Here is a 24,692-nt window from a genome sequence, read left to right as displayed (position 1 = left end):
ATGCTCATCCCACCAGGTTTCCCTCAACCCCTAATACTGCTTTAGGTTCAGAGTATTCTGCTGTCAAGGTTGGGGTGGGAGGGTGAGGGTTTGGATCTAAGCAGGCCCAAAACTGTATTGTGTAAGACCTCGGGTCTCTCTCCTCCCTCTGGAAGTTCCAACTGTAGCAGAAATGAAGCTAGAACTTCTCAAGAATAAAGTTTCCAGCACGAATGCCCTTGATATCCCCCAAGTGCGTCTTTCCCTTTGGTAGTGGTTGTAACTGGCCCGATGATTACTAGGGATTGACCAGGTGTCAGAGGTATGCAGATTAAGGCAGGTGAGGATAGCTGCAGCTGTGTGGGGCTGAGTCCAGCTTTGAGGTACCAAGGAAGGAGGGCTCTGTTCTCACTCTGACAGTCAGTAAAGCATTTCCTGAGGGAGCCAGAGCCCAGGCTCTGTATGAGCTTTAGAGAAAGGGCCAAGTCACTGAACCACTCCTCCAGCCAGAGGTGGAAAAGATTTACTGTGGAGAGACTCACTAGAACACCAAGAACAAACAGAAGTTACACATGGGCAAAAGGAGAGAAAGGTATCATAGTGATGATAAATCCAAACAAAGCTGAAAGGAAAGACCCCAGGACTGAATACAGTCTGAGAAAGGCCTGGGCACAGGAAGACAGAGGGACCCAAGGAAGCAAGTCAAGGAAAATACATTCATGGCAGCCTAGGAAAACGGGCAGTAGCCTGGCTTTCACAGATAGGGGAGAGAAAATGACTAAGATATTGCACAGAGGACCTGAATTGGGGGAGCTAGAGGTTGCTTGAGGCAAAGTTAAAAGGTCCCAGGCACTTTCAGAAGGAGGCTGGCCAAGAGTGTTATTGGGAACTCCAGTGATGGACACACTAGAGGCCCTTAGGTACCTCAAGCCCTGAATGGGTCAGCAATTCTCCATCCCAAAGGGCAAAGGCAGGCACCGCTGGACCCTGGAAATCTGTCTGTAGCATGTGGACCACAGCAACCCAGCTCACAGGCACCAAGCTCAGCTTCTGGGCCTCATACTCCAGCAGCAGTCCCACCTTCTCTGGATGCCTGATGCCCTCAATAGGGGCTTTCTTGTTGGCCAACTTGGTTTGCCACTTGTACTGGGCATAGGTTAACACCCAAGAACGGTCATCAGCACCGATGCAGCTATCCCGAGAAATGTCCACGTCTGCCACTCCTACCCGGAATTGCTGGGAGCGCTTCACTGTTGCCTCCCAATAGTGCCTGCCACTGGTGACCGCTGTGTCTGCCAACACCACTGCCCACTCCCGGAAACGCTCCACATTCAGGGCCAATTGGGTGGGCTCCAATCCCATCATGCCATATTTGACACCTGTGTCATCTTTGAAGAATGCAAGGCTGCTGTGGGCAGTTTTCTCTTCCAGTTTGAAACGGACGCCTCTGTGGGCTTCTGCGGCAGCAACCCCCAATCGTTTGGCTCCCCAGTGGCACAGGCAAGGCGAACGTGCAAAGGGTACTTTTTTTTTTTTTTAGGTAAATTCTTTGAATATCAATTATACCATTCTAGAAAACAGCCGAAACCGGTTTGGCTCAGTGGATAGAGCGTTGGCCTGAGGACTCAAGGGTCCCGGGTTCGATTCCGGTCAAGGGCATGTACCTTGGTTGCGGGCACATCCCCAGTAGGGGGTGTGCAAGAGGCAGCTGATCGATGTTTCTCTCTCATCGATGTTTCTAACTCTCTATCCCTCTCTCTTCCTCTCTGTAAAAAATCAATAAAATATATAAAAAAAACCCAGAAAACATGTACACAGACACATTTCAAAGTTTGATCTGATTTTTAGAAGTATTATTCTACTTCTGCTTCTCTTCTACTACAGCATGAATATTTAATAAGAGTGTTCTTTTTTAAAAATGTATTTTTAAAACATGTATTATTAATGCCCTGGTTGGCATGGCTTAGAGTGTGGGGAGGCAACTAATCGATGTCTCTCTCTCACATTGATATTTCTCTCTCCCCTTCTGCCCCTCCCTTCCACTCTCTCTAAAAATGAATAGAAAAAAATACCCTCAGTTAAGTATTAATAACAACAAAATAATAATAAACTAACATGTATTAACCTTTTGCACTCGGATGTCGAGTGTGACTCGACATCGTTAGCATCGGTAGCAGCTCGAATGTCGAATTGTATTGAATGTATCAATAATTTGAAATATAAAAAAATCCAAATAAATAAGTTTGTATGAAAAGAAACTCCAGTTTTTTATTCTACTGCCGCGCTTTGTAAAATCTGGGGTATTTAAAAAATTAAGTCCCGAGTAGAATAAAGGAATCGAGAAAAAAGCAAGAGAGTGCAAAGGGTTAATAATGGGAATTCAGTTGTGATTTTTCAAACTGTCTCAACTGAGTTAAGTGGGATGCTCCCTCATCTCCACTACCTGTTGCCTTCTACACAATAATATAAAAGTGGGGATACATGCTCAGGTTGAGAGCACCTCTGACTCCTGCATTTCTTTTTCCTCAAGCTGAGTATCCAAAGACAACTGAGATGTTCAATTTAGACACTTTTGCTTTCAGGCCCAGAACCACCTGACTCCAAGACATTTCACAGAACACATGATTTCCAACCTGCTGTCAGACAGTAAATCACTGACACGGTTCAAAGCAATCAGTTCTCACAGCTGGAGATAGACGGAAAGAATGCCAATAATGCAGCCCTCCCACCTCAGCGGCTCTCTGTGTACATGGGATGGACAGTGCCTGATCCCCTGAAGACCAGGAAATACCTACCTCTAGCTTCAGAACATCATGCTGAAGTTTACGCTGAAATTCGAGGAAGTTTTTGATGGTCAGTTTCCCTTTGAGATCAGCTCCAAAAAAGTAGGTTGTGAGGGCTGAACACAAGCCAGACTTGAGGGTGTTACCAGTAGTAGGACGATCTCTGTGACGCATACCCATACTGGTTTGGGAGCGAATGATGCTCTGAACCTAAAGAGAAGCAAACCCCCATCCAGAAAAACATTACAAAGGGAAAAACTAGAGAAAAGCAAGAAAAATGACTGCCTATTGATTGTTTACTCTTTGCCTTCACTGTGCTACAGTTCTTTCTTTTGTTTTACTTTACTTAGTATTAAAAGTATTATAGATGTCTCTCTTTCCCCCCCCCATTGACCCCTTCTAGCACACACCAGCTCTCCACCCCATGCTCACAACAATCCTATGAGAGAAGTCCTATGAGTATCCTTATTTCACAGATGAGAAATTTGGGACACACAGAGTTAAACAATTTGCTCAAAGTCAAGTAGCAGCACCAGGATTCTAACACAGATGCCTGATACTTTTATAATTGGGACCCTCCTAAAAATCTCTCTTCAGAAAAGAGTATATATTTGTTTTGAGGCTCAAAACCTCTCTCACAATAAATAATCATCAACCTCACAGTAATACCTTCCTTTTCTCAGGAAAATTTTTAAAATCCCACAATTTTCACTACTGATTCTCTAGTTGTGAAGAGTGACAGCACAATTATAGGCAAATAAATACTTAACATCTAAGAGAGATAACATTTATTAGAATGATATGTGAAAATGAAAAATTGGTATGAAATAACTCTCCAAGAAAACATGGGGGATTAGTTCAATCTCTGAGAAGTTTTAAAAGAGCTTTTTGAGAAAGGATAACTTTTGGGACTACACTATGGCTTAATGATACATATAAAGAGTTTTTTGAGGCAAGTTGGTAATTGCTATAGCTTTTTTGCCCCCTCTAGTTCCTGCCATTTTTTCTACCTCTTTACAAGCTAAAAAACACAGCTATTCAGAATAACTAAAATTGGATACATAAGGGTAAATAATAAAGTATGTTACAGAAATAAACAATATATGTAGCCTTGACGTTTAAATAGCCAAATTAGAAAAGCATAATACTTAAACTTAAGATTTGTAACAACAAATTTACCTTAGTTAAATGTTAATTATTTTACTTGTTATCTATGACCATAAAAATATTTATTTAAGACAACTTAAAAGTCTCAGGCTCTATAAAGGGTGGAAGAGTATAATGGAAAGACTAGTCAGGAGACATGGGGTCTGGTTCTGTTAATCTGTAGTGAGAGTAGAATTTATGCAAATCATTTAACCTCTTTAAGCCTTATTTTTCTCATTGTTTGCAGAGCACATTATTGCTGTTTTCTTCTAACTCTAGGTTAATATCATAAATGGTTTTGATTATGATTTTTTCTGGGTTCATATTTTATTTATGTAAATAAGATTGGTTGGCATTTTTATTCATTGACTGATTTTAGATAGAGAGGAAGGGAGAGATAGATAAACATCAATTTATTGTCCCACTTATTTATGCATTCATAGGCTGAGTCTTGTATGTGCCCTCATTCCTTTGTCCAGAAAGGGGCATTAAACCCACAACCTTGTTTTATTAGAATGACGCTCTAACCAACTGAGCTACCTGGCCAGGGCCCAGATTGGTTGACATTTGTTTCTCAGGCACATGGAGACTTAAAAGCCAGGTATGTAATAGATTTTAAAATTATTTAAATTGGAGTTTTTTAGACTTTCTTATTTTTTAAAAATGTTTTTTATTGACTTCACAGAGAGGAAGGAAAAGAGAAACAACAATGTTGAGAGTGAGACACTGTCTGCCTCCTGCGTATCCCCGCCTGGGGATCGAGCCCACAACTGGGACATGTGCCCTGACCAGAAATTGAACCAGTGAATCGGTGGATGGGTTGATGCTCAACCACTGAGCAACTGGCTGGGCATAGTTTTTTAGACTTTAAATTGAAATACAGGATAATCAGAAAAGTGCTTCTTCTATTTGAAGGCAATATATAATTCATTTTATCTAAGTGAGAACTTTTCCAATAGCAGTGAACCAATATTGAGTCAGTGTTAGGACCTACCATGATTGTTGTGGCTATAAATATTATAGCTTATAGCTCTGCTATTGTGGAAACTGTATGTTAGCTTCAAAAGTGGTGCTCAGAGTATTTGTATAAGTGACTGGGGGAAAAAGTGTGTTTAGGGAAAATTAACTAATACTATAGCATCTTTTTCTTATAGCATCTTTATTAATAATTAACAATAACACAGTCCAAATACTGTCACACTTATGTGTAAACTATTAATAACTATAAGTATTCTTTCGTTAAAAACTTTATTGAAAAGTACATATCACTAGATTTCGTGTGTTTGTGTGTGTGTGTGTGTGTGTGTGTGAGTGAGAGAGAGAGAGTGTGAGAGAGAGAGAGAGAGAGAGAGAGAGAGAGAGAGAGAGAGAGAGATATTAAGTGAAAAATATCCAGAAATAAGCAATTCATAAGTTTTAAATTGCATGCCATTCTGGGCAGTGTGATGAAATCTCTTGCCGTCCTGCTCCATCCCACTTGGATGTGAACCATCCCTTTGTCCAGCATATCTATGCTATATCTGATACCCACCCATTAGTCACTTAGTAGCCATCTCAGTTATCAGATCTATTGTCACGGTATTACAATGCCTGTGTTCAAGTAGTCCTTATTTTACTTAATAATAGTCCCAAAGCACAAGAGTATGGTGTGGACAATTTGGATATGCCAAAGAGAAGCCACAAAGTGTATGTATGTTTAGGAAAAATCACAGTATGTATAGAGTTTGGTACTATCCAAAGTAGCAGGCATCCACTGGGGTCTGGGAACACTTCTCCCTCGGATAAGGGAGGACTATTCTGTGCAGATATAATACATAGGACAACTATGGCAGAAAGAATGGAGAAGGGGTAAATGGTACATAGTTGCAAAGTTTCTACATTTTATGTGCCATAGTAAAATACGAATTCTAAGTAGACTGTGTATATATAAGAGTGTAGGACTGCTCTGCTGGTGTGGCTCAGTGGTTGAGCACTGACCCAGGAACCAAGAGGTCACAGGTTCGATTCTTAGTCAGAGCATATGCCTGGACTGGGGGCTCGATCCAGAAGGGGGTGTGCAGGAGGCAGCCAATCTATGTTTCTCTCTTATTGATGTTTCTATCTCTCTATCCTTCTCCCTTCCTCTCTCTCTAAAAAAATCAATAAAAACTTATTTTTAAAAATGTATGATGGACATAGGGTGCAAATTTGAATACATGTCTCTAGGTATTTTAAAATATTTGTCTCTGTGCATTTCTTACTTGCCATTCATCCTTGTATTCTGAAACTGCCTAGCAAAGAGTAGCTGTTTGATAAATGTGGCCTGAATATATGATTGAATATCCATAACTTAGCCTCTAAGCATTATAGTTGAATTCATATTGGGAAATCAGAGCAATCTTGACCTTAATCGTATATTCAAATAATTCGTTATGTTTAGAGTTAAAAGAAGAAAACCCACATGTTAAAAGTTAGTAATTTTGAAAAATGATACATTAGGTACTTCAAAAATTGGGTAGCATCTGAATCTACTGACCAAGGCCAAAATAACTCCAAAGCACATGAAACTGGGTTAAATATGAATGTATTTAAAGGAACTTTCCAAGACAACTTGCCTGTTCAAACTCCTCCATGTCTACTTCTCCATCTCCATTCAAGTCAAACATTTTGAAAGCAATTTCAAAATTTCTCTGAGGAGCTGCAAGTAGAAAGAAAGAAAGGAAGGAAGAAAAGAGAGAGAGGGAGGAAAAAAAACCAATATTTAGATGGCACTGACAAAAAAAATGTCATTTAAGAAAAGCAGATGAACACTAAAAAATATCAAGTCATAGAATACCAACGTTATTTATCTAGATCATCCATTTTGTGATACTCCTTAAAACCAAAAGAGAATTTTAGCATAGCCAGTAAAGACAGCACTTGTCTATCTCTGTGTTTCAATATTCTCTTAATTACTTCTGCTTTGCTTCCTTAGACACAATCCTCTTAGCTGTGTAATACTAATGTCGTTGCTCTGTTACTTTAGTATCATTTGCCTGGGCATGAAAGTCTGTCTGGGTGAGACATACGGCTGCAAAGAAGCTGAAATGCTCTTTGTCTTGCTTTCTAGCCTCTCCATTTTAAGTACAAGAAGTTCAGTGGATGTCATTCTGCAACAGGTTATTATCTGTACTACTTTACTCATTATCACGATAGCTCGGTGGAAAGGCAGAAAAATATACTGTTAGTTGTTCAGCCCCCTATTTCAACCATGTAAGCCGGGTATACAAATTATTGAGTAAAACATACTTAAATGTTAAATTTATGCTAAACTTTAGAGCCTGAAAAGATGGTGTATTTTCTTTCCCTTAAGTAAATGATGAAAGCTCTTGAAGACTTTCTTATTGTCCCTAGATCAATGAAAACATAATGTACTTAAGCATTAGAATAATATGTAAATACAACAGCCCTCTTTCCTCACCATGCTAAATGTTCTGATAGCCCTAGCCAGGGTGCTAAATGGTTAGAGCGTTGGCCTGCTGACTGAAGAGTCAAGAGTTCGATTCTGGTCAAGGGTACATAACTTGGTTGCAGGCTTAATACTCAACCATTTAAGGAGGCAACCAAACCATGTATCTCTCGTATATGGATGTTTCCCTCTCTCTCTCTTCCCCTCCCTTCCATTCACTCTAAAAAAAAAAATAAAAAAATCAATGGAAAATATATCCTTGGGTGAAGATTAACAACAACAAAAAAGGTTCTTATAAAGAAAAATTCCTTTGGTACTTCAAATTTATACAGCTGTAGAGAACAAACCAAAATAAAATATCCTCATGCTATTGAAGTAAATTTTTAGCTAATATAACTTTCACTAAAAAATTTAAAGATTATATGTAGACAAAAAAAGTGAAAAAGAGCTTAAGACATTATGCATAGTTGTAGAAAGTCCACATCCCCATCTTGGTTAGGAATTTGTCAACAGAAAACTGAACTTCTAGTCTTAAATTCCAGTTTCAGCTCGATAGCCAGCGAGGCTGGCAAGCTCCTGGTTTTTAGTTCCATGGGTAAATGATGTGTCTGTCTGCTTCCAATTGCCTGCCTCACCTGATAATGGCCTGCAACTGGTTTGCTCTTCTTTAGGCCACAAGTATAATTACTAAGAAGGATCCAGCCGGGGGAATTAGATTTTTATATTATTCACTGCTGCCTCTTAAATTTTCTCTACCTGTCTAGATGCTATCCTTTACTGAAGAGTTACTATGTGCCAAACACTGAGCTGGAAAATTTAAAGCGGTTGAGAATCTGATACTGCACTCTCAATCCTGCAAGGCTTTATTTCTTTATATTTTAACTAGAGGAGGAAATTGATGCTCCAAGCCATTAAATGACTAGCTCAAAGTCATACAGCAAATATGTGACGGAATTGGCAAGTGAACCTAGGTCAAGGCTGACTCCAAAGGCCATAGACTTTTCATTATGCTCCCCGGCTTCCAATATGAAGGAAGACAGTGGTACTTATAATAACAAACACACTCTTTATTCTGGTATGTTCTGACCTAGAAAAAAACAACAAACATGACTCACTGGTTATATCATTCTCTGCAATAGCTGAGAGTTCCAAGTTATTCATCTCAAAGATATACCTGGTATCAAAGAAACACTGCATATGCCATGCTCAGCAGTTTAGACTTGGCTGCACTAACTGGAGACCTATAGGCAACATTAGATTCTCAGACAGGATTGTCAAACGTTTCAAAAAATTCTGAATATGAATTTCTTTAGAGAGGAATACACTCTCCTATTCTCCCCCACTGTCTCACATTTGGCCCACTTCACTCACACACATTATCTGCTTAATCCTTGCAGATACCCGAGACTATAACAACTGCAAACAATATGAAGCCACTGAAAGTTTTAAGCAGAGGCATGCACAATCAAGCAGGCATTTTTGAAGGACTTCCCTGGCTACAGTGAAGGATGAGTTGGAAAACAAGAGCCATCTGCAGAGAAGACCATTGAAAGTCTTATAAGTGTTAAAAATAGTTCTGAGCTGATGGCAATGGTAGTAGAGAGGAGAAAACAAATTTGAAATAGCAAGGCAGGAATTATACAACTTGATTATAATCAGTTATGATGAGTTGAGAGTGAAAAAGGATGAGGGCATGACTGGCCTAGGCTACTGGCCTAGGCACATCATTAACCAAGAGATACAAGAGATGTAAAAGGTTTGAGAAATAAAATGAGTTCAGATCAGACCTGCTGAATTTAAGGGGTCAATAGCATATTCAGATGAAAATGTTCAGGAGGTAGTTGGAAGAGAGGGATTAAAGCTGAGAGTCATTAGCATAAGTGTGGTGAACTGCAAAGAGCCTCAAGTGGAGTTGCCCAAGGAGGACTGAAGGTTGAGGAGGATAAAGAAAGGGTAGAACGCAGTTGAAAGAAAACAGAAAGGAAGGAGTGACAGAGGAGGTGGCATCACAACATTGGGAAGAATTCAGTCCAAATGAATAGAAATGGAAAAAATTTGTCAAGAGCCAGTCAGTATGTTGCTACCTATGAATTAAAGCAGCATTTTCATTCCTATCTCCACTGATTACAGAGGTTACACAGAGTACTTAAAATTTTAGCTTTATCATAATTGTCCTATTAGTTCTGTGAAGGCATGTGCCTGTATCATTTAAATGACTGAATGGGTTACTCTAGCAAATCATAGTTCATATATCCTCTTATAATTATATACAATTCAGTTTACAAAAAAAAAAAAAAAAACACACCCTGTATTGCTTTAGGTTTCTTTATCTTTTTGTCCTGGCTTAACTACTTTCAAACAGAGTATTTGCTTTATGTGGAGCTACTCAGAGTGTTTAGTAAAGTATATGTGCTGACATTCTAGAGGCTGAGCCCCTATGCACTGGTCACTGATAAGGCAAGTCAAGGGAGCAGCTTACACCTTCTTATTTAGGCTTTACCCAGCCATCAGGGAACACCCTTCTTCCCAATGTAGTTCTCTCAGCCTATTCAGTCTTCATCTGCTGATCATGTCAAAGTATTTTAAGATAAACAAGCAAAAAACCAGCTTGCTTTAAGTGAAATATGCTGCACAGGAATATCCCGTTAGGCAATTCTCTTGAACTTCCCAATCTCCTCTTTAGGATAATTCTGAAATCCCTTCTTGGTTAGTAATATTTCAGAATAACTCTGAAATCCAGCTGTTCTGGAGAGCTTTCAGTGTCTTGTGTTTACACTAACAACCTATTTCCAAAGAAAGGTACTGAGAAAGGAATCCTGTTGAATCCCAGGCTACTTACAGAGAGAACAGTGAAGCTTTCCCCTCCGTGTTAACAACATATCTACCTCTATGCAGTGATCCCAAAATGATCGTAACCTATGTAAGAACTGATTAAAACAGTAAGATTCCATGCAAAGTTCATTACTATACAGCTTTTACTCAGAATTCCACAACCATCTTTGCTATAGGAAATGGAGATACAGTAGGGTCTGTTCTAGTTAAGTGTCATTTTTTTATTACTCTATGTTAACAACAGTAACAACTCTAGACTGTTTTTTGAAGCACAGATTTTTCTACTTTGCTCTTTAATAGAAAATGCAGAGTAGGACTCTAATTTTGGCTCTTCCAACAATATAATGAGTCATTATGTCTTAAATTCTTTTTTGGTAGTATTGATAGAATGAATAGGTTAGCCCTGGCCAGGGTGGCTCAGTTGGCAGGAGCGTCGTCTGTACAAAAGGTCAAGGTTCAATTCCTTGTCAGGGCACATACCTAGGTTGCTGATTAAATCCCCAGTCCCAGCAAGTGTGGGAGGCAGTTGATTGATGTTTCTCTCTCACATCTATCACTCTCTCCCCCTCCCCCTTCTCTCTAAAAATCAATGAAAATGTCCTCAGGTGAGAATTTAAAAAAAAAAAAAAAGAATAGGTTAGATTCTTATTTTCTGTTGGTTAGATGCTCCCAATGATTGGGGGTGGTGGTGGGGGGGGGAGACTTATAATCTGATAGAGCATCTGAATTAATCTGAAAGATAGTCATATTATTTTGAAATTCTGAAACACATATACATATAGGAATAGAGGGTTAAGTTTCATATATGGGAACAGAGGGTTGTTTTTCTCTTTTCTAAGTTTCATTTCTCAGGCTGGTGCACTTGCATACTCCCTTTAATCACGAGCAAAGTGATTGAGGAGGTGATTCATTTCTGGACAATGTACACTGTACCCAGCAAGGAAGCAGAACTGTTAAGCATGGTCAGGCCAACCCCACAGGAGCCAAGACATCATCTCATTGCCTGACAACTAAGAACAATAGTTGAATTCTGCTAGCCCCCAGGACTGAATGTAATTGCATTCTGTTCCCAATCTCACCCCAGTCCATTTTCCCTATATAATCCTGTCCCCTGCACCTTGCTGTAAAACAGACTTTGGATGCTTGTAATCTCCCTGTCTTCTTGGTTGGCTGGCCCTCTCAATAAATACTATATATGAGTCAACCCTGCCTCCATTATTGGACATTGCGAAGGCAGCCCGAACCCACCTGGGGGTTTCCCGGTAACACCATCACAGAATTCCTACCTGCACCATTCCTGTTTTAAAATGATGCTATAGGACAAATGAGGTAATTAATATGCATTATTAGAGAACTCTGAATTAGAAAAATACTTTAGAACATAATGAACTTCTAGTCAATGATCAACCTCAATCTGAATTTCTAAGGATGATCACATAGCCTTTGGTTATTTATGAGAGGAAGGTCATCACTTCTGAAGTCTAACCATGGTTGGGATTATTAATTGAGCTTTTTATCTCATGGAGAGCCCAAATCTAAACTTGTGCAGCTCTTACACATCTCATAGTTTAATTTTTTAGAGAAATAAAAAAAATATATCTGCTTCCTCACTTATTTGATAGCTCTCTAAATACATAAAAACATATTCTCATGTGTCTATTAAGTTTCTTAGAGCTTATTTCCAGGCTTCAACATCCTAATAGCCCTCCTTTGGGGTACTTCAGATAACTAATGACTCCCCTAAGCACAGTATCCTAAATATAGTTAATTGTGGAATGAGTTATCCTTTCTACAAATAACAGGACACATACACTTTTTCTTTTCCCAAAATGAAATAAGACATGTATGTTTTGACTCATCGATACATGTGAACATTTCCCTACGCTAATGAATCTCTGCATTACATACATTAAATGCTACACTGCATTTCATTGCAAAATTTATTGTAATTTGTTTAGCCATCTGTTTGATATTTGAGTTATTTCCAATTTATTTTTTAATCATCAGCATCATTATACACACAATAATTTTATTAGCTTAAACTTATAGAAATGGAATTGCTGGGCCAGAGTAAACACTTACAAAAGTGTTTGATAAACATGGTCAAGATTCTAAAAAGGTATGACAATATATGCTCTCACCAATACTATCTAGGCAATTAAATTTGTGTTACTCCAATAGTTAATTTTAAAAAAAATATGTTTTTATTGATTTCAGAGAGGAAAGGAGAGGGGGAGAGAGAGACAGAAACATCAATGGTGAGAGAGAATCATTGATCGGCTGCCTCTTACATGCCCTGCACTGGGGATTGAGCCTGCAACCCAGGCATGTGCCCTGACTGGGAATCGAAACGTGACCTCCTGGTTCATAGGTCAACACTCAACCATCGAGCCACGCCAGCTAGGCTCCAATAGTTAATTCTGATGCACAAATGGTTTTAGATACAATATGGATTTGGTAGTCAAATGAGAGAAGAAAAAGCTAATTGTCCCTTTAAAAGAGGTCATCGATTCTAATATTTATCCCAGTTTCTTAGAGTCCTTTAAGACCTTTGAAAGTGATCTAAATTTAGGAAAGACTTTGATCACCTCATGTAGTTTTGAGCCCAAGTTTAACTGTAGCTAAGCTAGCATAACTGTAGGGCAGACCTAGTAGGTAAAGCTGCCCATAATGCAAGGTACAGCCATGATGCATACACTCTGTATTGCTCCTAGACAAACCCATAACCTGTGATTTACTGGTCAGTCAGAGGGTAGCCAGGACCCCATTAGAACAGGTGTGGGTGGGGAATAAGGAGTTCAGCTGCTATTCCTAACAGCACTTACTGGAAGGATCTGGTTAGAAGACCTATGTCTCTACTCTGACAAATTCTTACCATAAGAAAAAGGCACAGAGAAATTAAATGTATTTTCTTAGAACACATTTAAAATTCAGAGTTACTTAGTCTTGTTTTTACTTGAAAATCTTAAGCCAATGAAAGAAACTATATGAGACAGGTACTATGAGCTAATTATCATTACATATAGACTCTACAATGGCTACAAAGAGGGCTCCATTCTTTATTGCCTGTCAGTGTGATTTATTTACTTAATGTCAGTTGGCAAAGTTTTCTAAATAATATAGAACACTAAATGTCAAGAACCTGAGTTTAAATACTTCATAAGAAAACTGAAATTTTTCTGAATTCGTTTAGCAAGGTTTTCACGGAACACTATTCCTTCTAAGTACTGCTGTACTTAGAAGGAAATTTCAGAAATGTATTCCAGAAAATACATTTCAGCCCTGAGTCTCAAAAGATTTATAATTTAACACCTGAAGAAAAGAAATAGATATAGCTGATGTTTCTAGTCCATAGTGCATAACTCATCTTTGAGCTGTATCTCATCCTCAGTTACTGATGACCTTCTGAGAGCCGCCAGAAACAGTCTTTCATTTAAATTGCTCTTCCTTACACTGCTGACAGTTGTGCTAAGGAAGAGTATTCAATGCCAGAGATGTCAAAAAGCTTAGATTCCCCAAGAGTTCCCAGGAGAGCAATTCTAAAAGGAATGCCAGTGCTTTACCCTTGCGTTAAGGTCATGTTCTACTTTAGGATTTATTTTCTTCAAATGCATGTTACTATTTTTATGGCCAATTGACATATACCTTTGTGACAGACCCCCACCTCTGTCTTCACAGATCTGAAACCATAATCATCTGCTTTCATTTCATTCTATGTAGTTTCATTCCATTCCATGTGCTCAATACTAGGCAAAGTGACAGCTTATGCCAAGATACAACTTACTGTATAGATACTTTAATAAAGAGCTTGGATATTTATTTAATCTACATTAAATTGAAGGCACCTCTTTACATGTGACTAGGTTTGGCATTCACCCAAAATCTATTTTTCAGTTTAGTGTTCAAATAGAAAAATGTAGGTATTGTCAAAATTTTCTACCTTTCATCATGTCTATATACATAGAGAATACTACTTCAAAACCGTTTTAAGTGCAAGGCAGAAGGCAAAGGATATTTGGAGCAATATAAAATTTTAGTATGCATACTAAAATCATTATTCAGAAAAATTATTGGATATTTACTTATCAAACAAATATATACATGGAATACTTATTAAGTGCCAGATACTGCGCTGAATATCTTCTCTAGAAGGGGCAGCGATTAGGCAAACCATTCCATCAAAAATCACTATTTTTTGCCTTAACTTCCTTTTTGTAACCTCAAATTCCCTAGGACAACACATAAGAATTTTCTAACGTTGTTTCAGGAATAGGTAAGCAACACATAATGAAGCCTAAGCATAAGCAAACATTATTAAGTTTTGGTTTTTAGGGAAAGGTAAGCTATATACTAGTAGATGGACCAATACATTTGATGTAAAAAAATGGGGCTTGTAGACCATAAGCAAAGGTCTTGAAACATCATCAATTACTGAGGCCTGAATTCCTACCAGAAGAATTGTAGGAGGCTGGAATCTGGGAAAGTTTCTACCACTTGTTCTAGGGACATGAAGGAAAGACTGTGGCAGCAAGCAAACTGAGGCTCTTCTGACACTGCAGTCAAGGATATGGAGATGAACTAGGTTCCTTTCTAACTAGAAGAAACTCAGGGAAGCCACATCTCAAATATCCTTTCTTTCAAATACTTTAAAAATGACTATTAGTAGGATATGGTGTCAGATATTTTGGGGATACAAAACCACACGATAAAATTCCTACTTCAAGGTAGTTTATAGCCTAGCCAGTGTGGGTCAGTGATTGAACATCCACTCAGGAACCAAGAGGTCACCAGTTTGATTCCCAGTCAGGGCACATGCCAAGGTTATGGGCTCGATCCTCAGTAGGGGGCATGCAGGAGGCAGACAATTGAAGTTTCTCTCTCATCGATGTTTCTATCTTTTTATCCCTCTCCTTTCCTCTCTCCTTAAAAATCAATACAAAGCATATTTTTTAAAAGAAATTCTTTATAGGGAATCCAAGATATCAGTGAATAAGTGGAATCTACCTTCACCTCCTCCCAGGACCAAACTAGAATTACAACTAAATTACAGAACAATCATCCTGAATAACCAACTGAAGACCAGCTGAAGAGAAGTCTCATAACCAAGGATTTACAGAATAAGCCACACTGAGACTGGAGGGTGGAGACTCAAAAAGGGCCGGCCCCATTCCCACAGGCGGCGGCTAAGATCCTGGAGGGATATCTCAGCTGCAAAAAGGTTCCCTCTAAGAAGAGTGGGTCTCAACCCCAAGCTGGGCTCCACAGTCCAGAGCACCAGAGCCGGGAAGAGGTGCCCAGTTAACATCTGGCTGTGAAAATAGGCAGGGAGTCTGTCTACTAGAAAGAGACCAGAGTCAGCTAGAGATAGGTTCCCTCTTAAAGGGCCAATACAAGACCACATTCACAGCCACTGCCCCCTGGCTCCTGTAGGGAGGGCTGAGCAGACTAGAATCACACCAGGAGAACTGGTGTTTGTGGTTCTGGGGAGAGAGTTGAAGGAACAACCGCCAGGATCCCAGTGCCGAGCCCTCTCCCACACTTCAGATGCCACCTTTCTTGGGTAGAACTCTCCGCCAGCCTGGGGGATCAATAGCTCCACCCTCTGGACTCCCTGTCACCCCACCCTGTGGAGCTTGTACCCTGCTGAGGAGTGAGCTGCCTAGGCTGGGGTGTAGAGACCTGGGCAGACTCAGGGAGTGTTAGTAACTGAGTTGTGTGGATTTGGGGCAGGGGCAATTCCTCTTACTTTCCTTGCACACCTGACTGGCATTTCCCCCTCATGGGAGATCCGCTTCCTTCCTGACTCCTGGTGGCTCCGTCCTGCCAAGGTCTGGGCAGAATCTGGGACAATTTGAGTTGTGTGGTTCAGGGACAAGGGACAGAGGCCATTCATCCCACATTCGCCTAAGCCTGACCAGCACCTACCCTTCACGGAAGAGCCACTAGTGCCCTCTCAACTCCCAGAGGCCCTGCCCTACTGAGATTTGGCTCCTGGCAGAATCTGAGACAGACTGAATTGTGTGGCTCTAGGATGGGGCCATTTTTTCCTTGTACACCTGACTGGAGCAGAGCTCTCCATTCACATGGCCAAATCTTGCTCTATTTGGGACTGATAAACTCTGCTGGCCTCACCTGATGACTCCCTGAGAACCTGCCCCAACACAAAGATGTATGAGTACCCAGGGGGTGTCAGCTAGACTTGGTCAACCTGGTGACTTTTGCTAAGTGGACTCCCACCCTGCACTGGCACTGAGTGTGAACCTGTGTCAATCTGGTGAACACCATTCGCCCTTACCTGGTGACTCACTGAGAAGCTACCTCATGAACTCCAGGACTGCAGAGGCCTTTTCACTAATTAAGCCTAATAGGCAGCCTGCAGGCAGAGGCAGAGGGAGGCAGATCGGGGATGCCTTGGGTCTTTAGCTGACCTGCTCCCAGGCCCAGTGCTGATGAAAGCTGGCCTTGGTATACAGCTTGGTCCTTCCCATGCACACCCAGGCCCAGAGCAGAGCAGACTAGAATCAAACCAGCAGGGGCAGCCACAAACTGTGGATAGCTTTGTAGCTCCAAACAGGGCCAGTCACAGGCAGTGTGTAACATTGGCCTGCACCAGAGTTCCTCCCAAGAGGCTCAGAAACAACATACCCAGTGGCCAGCTTCAGATAACATCAGAGCAGAATCCATGCTATAGCATTTTTTTGCTTTAGATTTTTCTAACAGCTTTTCAAAGATTAATAGTAAATAGTAAGGAAGATGTTTAATATTCATCTATTATGAATATTATTCTCTCTAGGATTGTTTTTATGTTATTAGCCCACAGGGTTAATAACATTAGTTAGGACACATATGAAGACAAAGAGCACAACATAAATATTTCATAATTGTCAATGGCCAAAATCCAGAGTCTAAATTATATTATAATTATCTAGTAAAACTTAGCATTAGCAAAGAGATGCAAATCAATAAATAATATGTAGCATCCTAGATAAATCTTGATGACCCTTTTCTGTACCACGTTATAGAGAAAAATCTCTGACTTCTATTATTAGATTTAAGACCAGCAGCTAATGTTGCAGTCGGTAAGTGCTGAGAATTAAGTCATTAATAACCATTCTTCTATAGTCTCAGTCAAATCCTATAAAATTACTTTAAGGATTAGAGACTCTATATTAACAGTTTCTTTACCTTGCCTAGAATGAATCTGAATTTATTTTATTAATGAGTATTTATTTAGTAAATACTTAATATTCTATTTGATACAAATGCTATGGCCAATGTTGAAAATTCTTCAAGTTATTCCATCAAACTTGATCAGGGAGATGAGGTATAAAGTAATATAATTTATGACTTAAGAATAAGGGGGGATACAAATATGTAAATTCTGAATTATAAGAAACCAAGCTTGTTTGAAAATATATTAATTAATAAACACATTCTTCTCTCCACTGGTACTGGCTGCAGATTGAAAACATCAAATTTGGCCTGCAACAGAGTCCTTCCCAAGAGGCCCCAGAACCAACATACCCAGTGGCAGCTTCAGACACAACAACTTATATCTCAATTTGGAATATAAACAGCAAAGTCAAGTCTTATGTTTGCTAAAGTTTCTTTTGGAGAAAATTGGAAAAAAAAATTATAGTCTTGCTTTGTTACCTGGCCACAATGCTTTATATATCCCAGATATGTTTGTAGTGAATATTGTCACAAACCTGTGATCAGTGTCATGCAGTTTACATTCTAGGTAATAAACAAGGTCAATCAATCAGTGATATAGAACGTTGAACAGTGATAATTGCCAAGGAGAAAAAACAAAGCAGGAAAGGGAATTAGGAGATATGTATGTATAAGTGTGTGTGAGTGTGAGACGGTGTTTAAAATTTTAGGTTCAAAGAAGGCCCTCATTATCCCAAGCACACACAGAGAAGAGTGATATGATATGCCACTGCTTATTATAAGCACAAGACATTGTTGCCAAATTGATTGTTCTTCTTAATGTGTGTCCAAGAAATTCTTGTTTAGCTAAAAATCAAACTTCTAAAAAGTTTAAATGAGAAGAATGAGCTCTATTTAATGGGGGAAATTATATTATACTAGAGGCCTGGTGCACGAAATTTGTGCACAGGTAGGATCCGGCCGGGGCCTCCCTTCCCTGGCTGCTGGCTGCCGGCCAGGGCCTCCCTTCCCCAGCTGCCAGCCAGGGCCTTCCTTCATTCCACACCTCCCCCTGGTGTTCTACGCACATCATAGCGAGCAATTGAACTCTCGGTCTCCTGGTCAAACTCCCGAGGGGACAATTTGCATATTAGGCTTATATATATATATATATAATGTTTCAGAGAAGCAGCTTTGTTAATTTTATTTTCAGGAGAGGTAGTTATAAGTCAAGAAAGGAATTTAATGATTTACTCTATATATGTGTGTGTATATGCATGTATATATATTCCTCAAATTTTATTTTTGACAATATAGTGTAGTTTTGAAAGTACTTTGAGTTTCCAAATGTCAATCCAGTTGGGCAGAATGTTCATATTCTTCAACATGATGGCAATTTCTTGAACATTGAGTCCATTAATTTTGCAAAAAAACAGCTAATCAGAAATATGACAATCCTGCTTGGCTGATGTGGCTCAGTTGGTTGGAATGTCGTCCCGTGTACCAAAAGGTGGTGAGTTTGATTCCTGGTCAAGGCAAAAACCCACATTGCAGGTTCCATCCCCAGCCAGGCATGTGAGGGAGGCAACCGATCGATGTTTCTCTCTCACATCTATCTTTCTCTTCCTCTCTCTAAAATCAATTAAAAAATAAAGTAAATTAAGAAGAAATATGACAGTCCTGCATTATCAGGGTTATGCCATTCACATTGCTCTGGCTGGTTGGAAATCTCAAGGACAGACCCTGTTGTCCACCATGACAAGAGATTAATGAAGACACAAATGCACCTCTACCAGTCTCAAGCCACTCCTTAACAACGCTTTTGGTGTTTAAAAAATTGCGTTCTCTCTTGCAGGATGACCTGGGAATCATTTAGTGCATCTAGACTGTAATGATCCCTTGTTATTCACAGGAAGTTGATCCACTGAGTACCTCACTTCCTATCATCCTAGCAGCAATTTGGACATGGGAAGGAACTGACCTCAGTGTAATTTCTGTGGTACATTTCCCCCTGTGGCTTATTAGAGAAAGTGGACAATGCAGTGTGTAACATTCAACATGCCCATTATCTACAGAAGAGTTAATGCCTAGTCTCTTCACAGTCCAACCTTAGAGGCACTATGCTAATTTATGGCTTATCATTGCTGAAAATGTGACCACAGCAGTAAAACAAAGCAACAGGAGCCCAGATACTGTGGTTGGCCTGGGTTCAAACCCTGCATCACCTATTTACTGTGGGACTCAGGGCAAGTTTTTTATATGTAAACCTCTGTTATGTCTCCATTTCCTCATCTGTAAAATGAAGGTAATAATAGTGTAAGCATTATCAGGTTGATGTAAGGAAAATATATTGTAATGGAATCACCAAAGGAGAGGACAGAAAAGCAAAGAAGTATGTGAAGACAATGGCTGAAATGTTTAAAAATTAGATGGAAACTATAAACCTACAGATACAAAATGTTCAAACAACTTCAAGACAAAAAACATGAAGAACACTACATCAAGGCATATAGTAAAACAAAACAAAAAAACCAATGTGCCAAAAACTACATCACTGGTTGTGTACCGAGAATGATCCCCCCCACCCCCCGGGGCACATTTGGCAAATCCTGAAGACACATTTGGTTGCCGCTACTGGCATCTACTGCGCAGAGGTCAGGAATGGTGCTAAACATGCTACAATGCACATGACAGCTCTCACAAGAATGAACTGCCCTGCCCAAACGTTAGTAGTACTAACGTTGAGAAACACTAAAGGCACATAATGATTAAAATGCTTAAAACCAGTGATAAAAAGAAAATCTTAAAATCATATCCTTATTATATTTTCTCATTCCTGACAAAAACAAAGTATTTGACATCATAATACTAAGCACTTTTATAAACAACTATGTTTATAAAACATGTTTAAGATAGGACCCAAGAACCAAAAAGTAAGGCTTCCAGAACTCACGGGCCAATGTGACTTTTTTTTTTGAAACCTGCTTTTAAATGGTTCATTTAAGGGAGCTATAATACATGCCAGATTTTCTGAAGGTTCTGCTTTGTAATCCTTCTGTATAAGTTAAAATCTCATTTCAGCTCAACAAACATTTACAAGGACTAATTCCAGTACATATCATACAGCAATGCAATTTTCCAAGTTAGTCGCTTTCTGCCACATCATGCCTATTTAATTTTAATTCTATCTTAAGTCATAAAAATGATTTAAAAATCCCTACCAATTCTGCTAGGTTTTGTTGTTGTTTAAAAGAAACTCAACTGAGGATATGCTTTTATTGACTTGAGAGGGAGAAGAAGAGGGAGAGGGAGAGAGAAACATTGACTTGGGAATGAAACATCAATCTGTTGCCTCCTGTAGTGCCCAGATCAGGGTTCAGACCAGGGATTGAACCCACAATCTGGGTATGTGCCCTGAAAGGAATTGAACCCATGACCTTTTGGTGTATGGGATGATGTTCCAACCAACTGAGCCACACTGGCTAGGGCTCTGTTAGGTTTTTTTAATGACAAGATTTTTGGATCTTTTAAAGCTGAGGTACATTTACACAATGGAATAGTACTTGGCCATAATAAAAAAGGAAATCTTACCCTTTGCAACAGCATGGATGAACCTGGAGAGCATTATGCTAAGTGAAATAAGCCAGTCAGAAAAAGACAAGTACCATATGATTTCACTCATATATGGAATCTAGTGAACTAAAAAGCAAAGACAGATTCATAGAAAGAGAACAGGCTGATAGCTGATTAGGTTTCTTAGGGGGGAATGTGTGGAGGGAGTTGGAGGTATTGAACAATAAAGAAAAAAAAAAAAGAGAGAGAAAAGCCCAGCTGGTGTGGCTCAGTGGTTGAATGTTGACCAATGAACCAAGAGGTCACTGGTTCAATTCCCAGTTAGGGCACATGTAGGGGGTATGCAGGAGGCAGCCCATTGATGTTTATCTCTCATCAATGTTTCTATCTCTCTATCCCTCTCCCTTCCTCTCTCTCTAAAAACAATAAAAACATATTTTTAAAAAGAGAGAGAGAAAAAAACCCTCATGGACACAAACTACAGTGTGATTGTTGGGGGAAAAGGGGTATGGGGAGGTGGAGAGGGTACAGTTGGGATAAATAGTGATGGAAGGAGACTTGACTTGGGGTGGTGAACACACAATAAGTGTACAGATGATGTGTTGTGGAATTGTGCACCTGAGACCTTTATAATTTTGTTAACCAGTGTCACTCCAATAAATTTAATAAAAAAGGGAAAAATAAAATAAAATTAGATATGAAATAACAGGTTGTGACATGATATCAAGAATAAAAATCCAGACAAATTGCAAGTATACCAAATACTATGCACTGAACTAGGCACTACTTTTTGCTGGTGTTTTTTGTTAATCTTCACCCGAGGATATTTTTTCCATTGATTTTTTAGAGAGTGGAAGGGAGGAAGAGAGGTAGAGAGAGAGAAAAAAAAAAACAAAAAACCACCCATGCGAGAGACACATCAATTGGTTGCCTCCTGCACATATCCCCATGGAGGTGGGGATCGAAACCTGCAACCCAGGACGTGCCCTTGACTGGGCATCAATCCCGAGACCCTTTGGTGCATGGGCTGATGCTATAACCATTGAGCAATACCAGCCAGGGCTGAACTAGGTACTATTTCTATTCATGATCCCCAAATCCTCAAATAAATAATTTGGGTTTGGTATTACTGCTCTCTTCATTTTACAGACAAAACAGATGAACAAGTTCACTGACTTGCTCCTAATCACAAAGCTAAGAACTGGTGAGGCCAGGATCTGAACTGAAGCCTGTTTTGAAAACCCATGCCCTTAAAATAATAACTAACACTACATATTTAAGATCACAATGCATTTTTAGTGGGTTTACTATTTTGAATCTTCATAACAAATCAATGTATATTTACATTGCTAGAGCACTGGTCTACCACATGAATTTATTCAGACACTTTGGTACCCCACAGACAGATGGGGTAAGGTATCCTAGTCTATATTTCTTCATTTTCCTGTCAATCAGAGGGAAAAGGATAAAAGTAGTCACAGGCATGACAAGAACTATACAAGTCATTTATTAAAAACTGTCTTATAGTTTCATATTTATAGATGACTAGCTTAGAAAAGGGAAGGAAGGGGTAGTTATTTTTGTTTGATATGTCCCAGATGGAAAAAAACTGGGAATACCCTCTTTTCAACATGCAAACCAGATCTCTTTGGTTCAATTTAGGTTTGTTTGTTTGTTTGTTTCAACACTGGCTTAATATGAACATTGGGAAGTAATTTCAATTTTAGGTAAATTTTATTAGAGTGTACACAAAGAGCTAGAAACATACATTTTGTTTAGTTTTTCTTAATAGTTAAAAAAAAATCACACTAAAGGGAAGTAAAATTAAGAAATGCATAGAGCCTGGCCAGTGTGACTCAGTGGTTGAGCGCCAACCCATGAACCAGGAGGTCATGGTTTGATTCCCCATTAGAGCACATGCCCGGGTTGCAGTCTCGATCCTCAGTGAGGGGGCATGCAGGAGGCAGCAGGATGATGATTCTCTCTCATCATTGATGTTTCTATCTCCCTCTCTCTGAAATAAAAAAATATATATATAAATATATATATATAGAGAGAGAGAGCATACTGATCAACAAAATTGTTTAGCTTAAAAAAATCTGAAATTTATCAATGCTCAAAATGAGTCAAACTTGAGTTTTGTGTCTTAAATAGTAATCCCCCAAGATTAAAAAAGAATATTAAACACAATTAAAACAACTGAACCAATTTTCTTCTTTAGTGGGAGAAATAATGGATCAATATGTGTTTTATTGGGGAAGTTGAAACATTAACAAAGGTTATATAGGAGAAGGCAACAGAATACAGAGCTTCAAACAGTTAAAGGTAGCTATAATTTCATAATTGCCTTTTTTTTAAACTTTACCTGAATACTTTAGTTTTTTTTCTTTTTCGAGTGGTTCTATATACAAGTTACAGAGAATTCCAGATAAGTGAATTTTATATAACATAATCAATTAACTTTATGAACATGTCTTGTTCTGCCCTCCAATCAATCTAATTCTTTTTAGAGTCCTGGTGCTCCCTATAAACAAAACACACACAACACACACACATACACACACACACACACACACACACACACACACACACACACAAAAGGAAAAGTTTATACTTACTAGAAAGAACAGTTGTAAGGAAAATGTAGTCTGAAAAGGATATGAGTCCACATTCTCCAAGGGTGTAAAATATACTGCCTTCATCAGCAAATTTTTCTCGTTCCTGGGCAATTTTCTATTAAATATATGGGTCCCAGCAAAAGATAAAAAGAAGATACAGTAGAATGAGAACATAAATAGCTAAAGATGAATCATCATTTATCTGACAATTTTATGGTATTTATCATAAGCATATTTCTGATGGCCATTCCAAATTAATAGATCCTTTACAGTTTTCAAGATGATGAAAATTATAAGACAAAAGATAATTTTGTTGTTTCAATACTGGCTCAATATGAACATTGCAAATTAATTTCAATTTTATGAACTTTTGCCATTTAGCATATACAGACCCAGTTCAGGGCTAATTTTGTTTCTTAGTTTTAAAAATTATCTTCTTCTATAGAAGTATATGAAAAAAAAATCAAAACAAATTAAAAAACTAAAGTGAAGTCAGTTTCAATTTACTAAGAAACTATACTATTAGTGATTAAAAATGAAGAGGTAAGCAACCAAGCCTGACATAAATGTTCAGAAAATTAATTTCTGAAATACTAATTTTAATTTTTCCTTATGACCGCCAAGAATCTTAGTTTCGGAATGTAGATGAGCTTGCAGAGTAAACAGCATCTCTAAAATACATGCACGCCAAGCTTTAGACATCAGTTTATTTCATTATATTTATTGTTACCTTGGTAGAAGCTCTTAATTTCAGCTATTTGATGAAACTCTCCTAAAACGCAGCTATTATTCAAAGAGAGTTGATTACCAGCTTCAGTAATAGTCTGTCTGGCAAGTGGTCTCTTCCTGGATGCTTAAGCAAACCTACTCCGTTTTCTGAATTCCTAGCTGAATTATAAACTTAGTAGTAACATTGGAGATATTTTCAAAAACTGAAAAGGATCCAATAAAGTGTTAAGACTTGAAACTCATTTCCATAAGTTCTGGGCCAACCAAAGATATTTAAGGAATTATTCTGGTGCAAAAAAAAAAAAAAAAAAAAGTAAGACGAGGTTTCAAGAACCCAAAGCAACAAAGTACGATCAAAGTAATAATGTCATGCAAGTGCAAAATGATAAGCAGCATTGCAAACATAACCTTGGTAGAAATACCATGAAAACTAAACCAACAAGCACCACCACA

General features: G+C 38.8%; 1 protein-coding gene and 1 pseudogene across 3 annotated transcripts in view; both read right to left on the bottom strand.

The window, feature by feature from the left end:
- Window positions 1-24,692, bottom strand: part of MICU1 (mitochondrial calcium uptake 1) — a 181,929-nt gene that overhangs the window by 73,947 nt on the left and 83,290 nt on the right. For all 3 annotated transcript variants that reach the window (XM_028151351.2, XM_028151360.2, XM_054728692.1), the window contains 3 exons: window positions 23,511-23,625; window positions 6,503-6,585; window positions 2,775-2,972 (listed from right to left, as the gene is read on the bottom strand). In XM_028151351.2, coding sequence (XP_028007152.1) covers window positions 2,775-2,972; window positions 6,503-6,585; window positions 23,511-23,625 — 396 coding nt within the window. The remainder of the gene's footprint in view (window positions 1-2,774; window positions 2,973-6,502; window positions 6,586-23,510; window positions 23,626-24,692) is intronic.
- LOC129152076 (SPRY domain-containing protein 4-like) lies at window positions 886-2,588 on the bottom strand (annotated as a pseudogene).

The sequence above is a fragment of the Eptesicus fuscus genome, chromosome 17, assembly GCF_027574615.1.
Source record: "Eptesicus fuscus isolate TK198812 chromosome 17, DD_ASM_mEF_20220401, whole genome shotgun sequence".
NCBI classification, from domain to species: Eukaryota; Metazoa; Chordata; class Mammalia; order Chiroptera; family Vespertilionidae; genus Eptesicus; species Eptesicus fuscus.
This window is presented reverse-complemented; position numbering and strand designations above follow the sequence as displayed.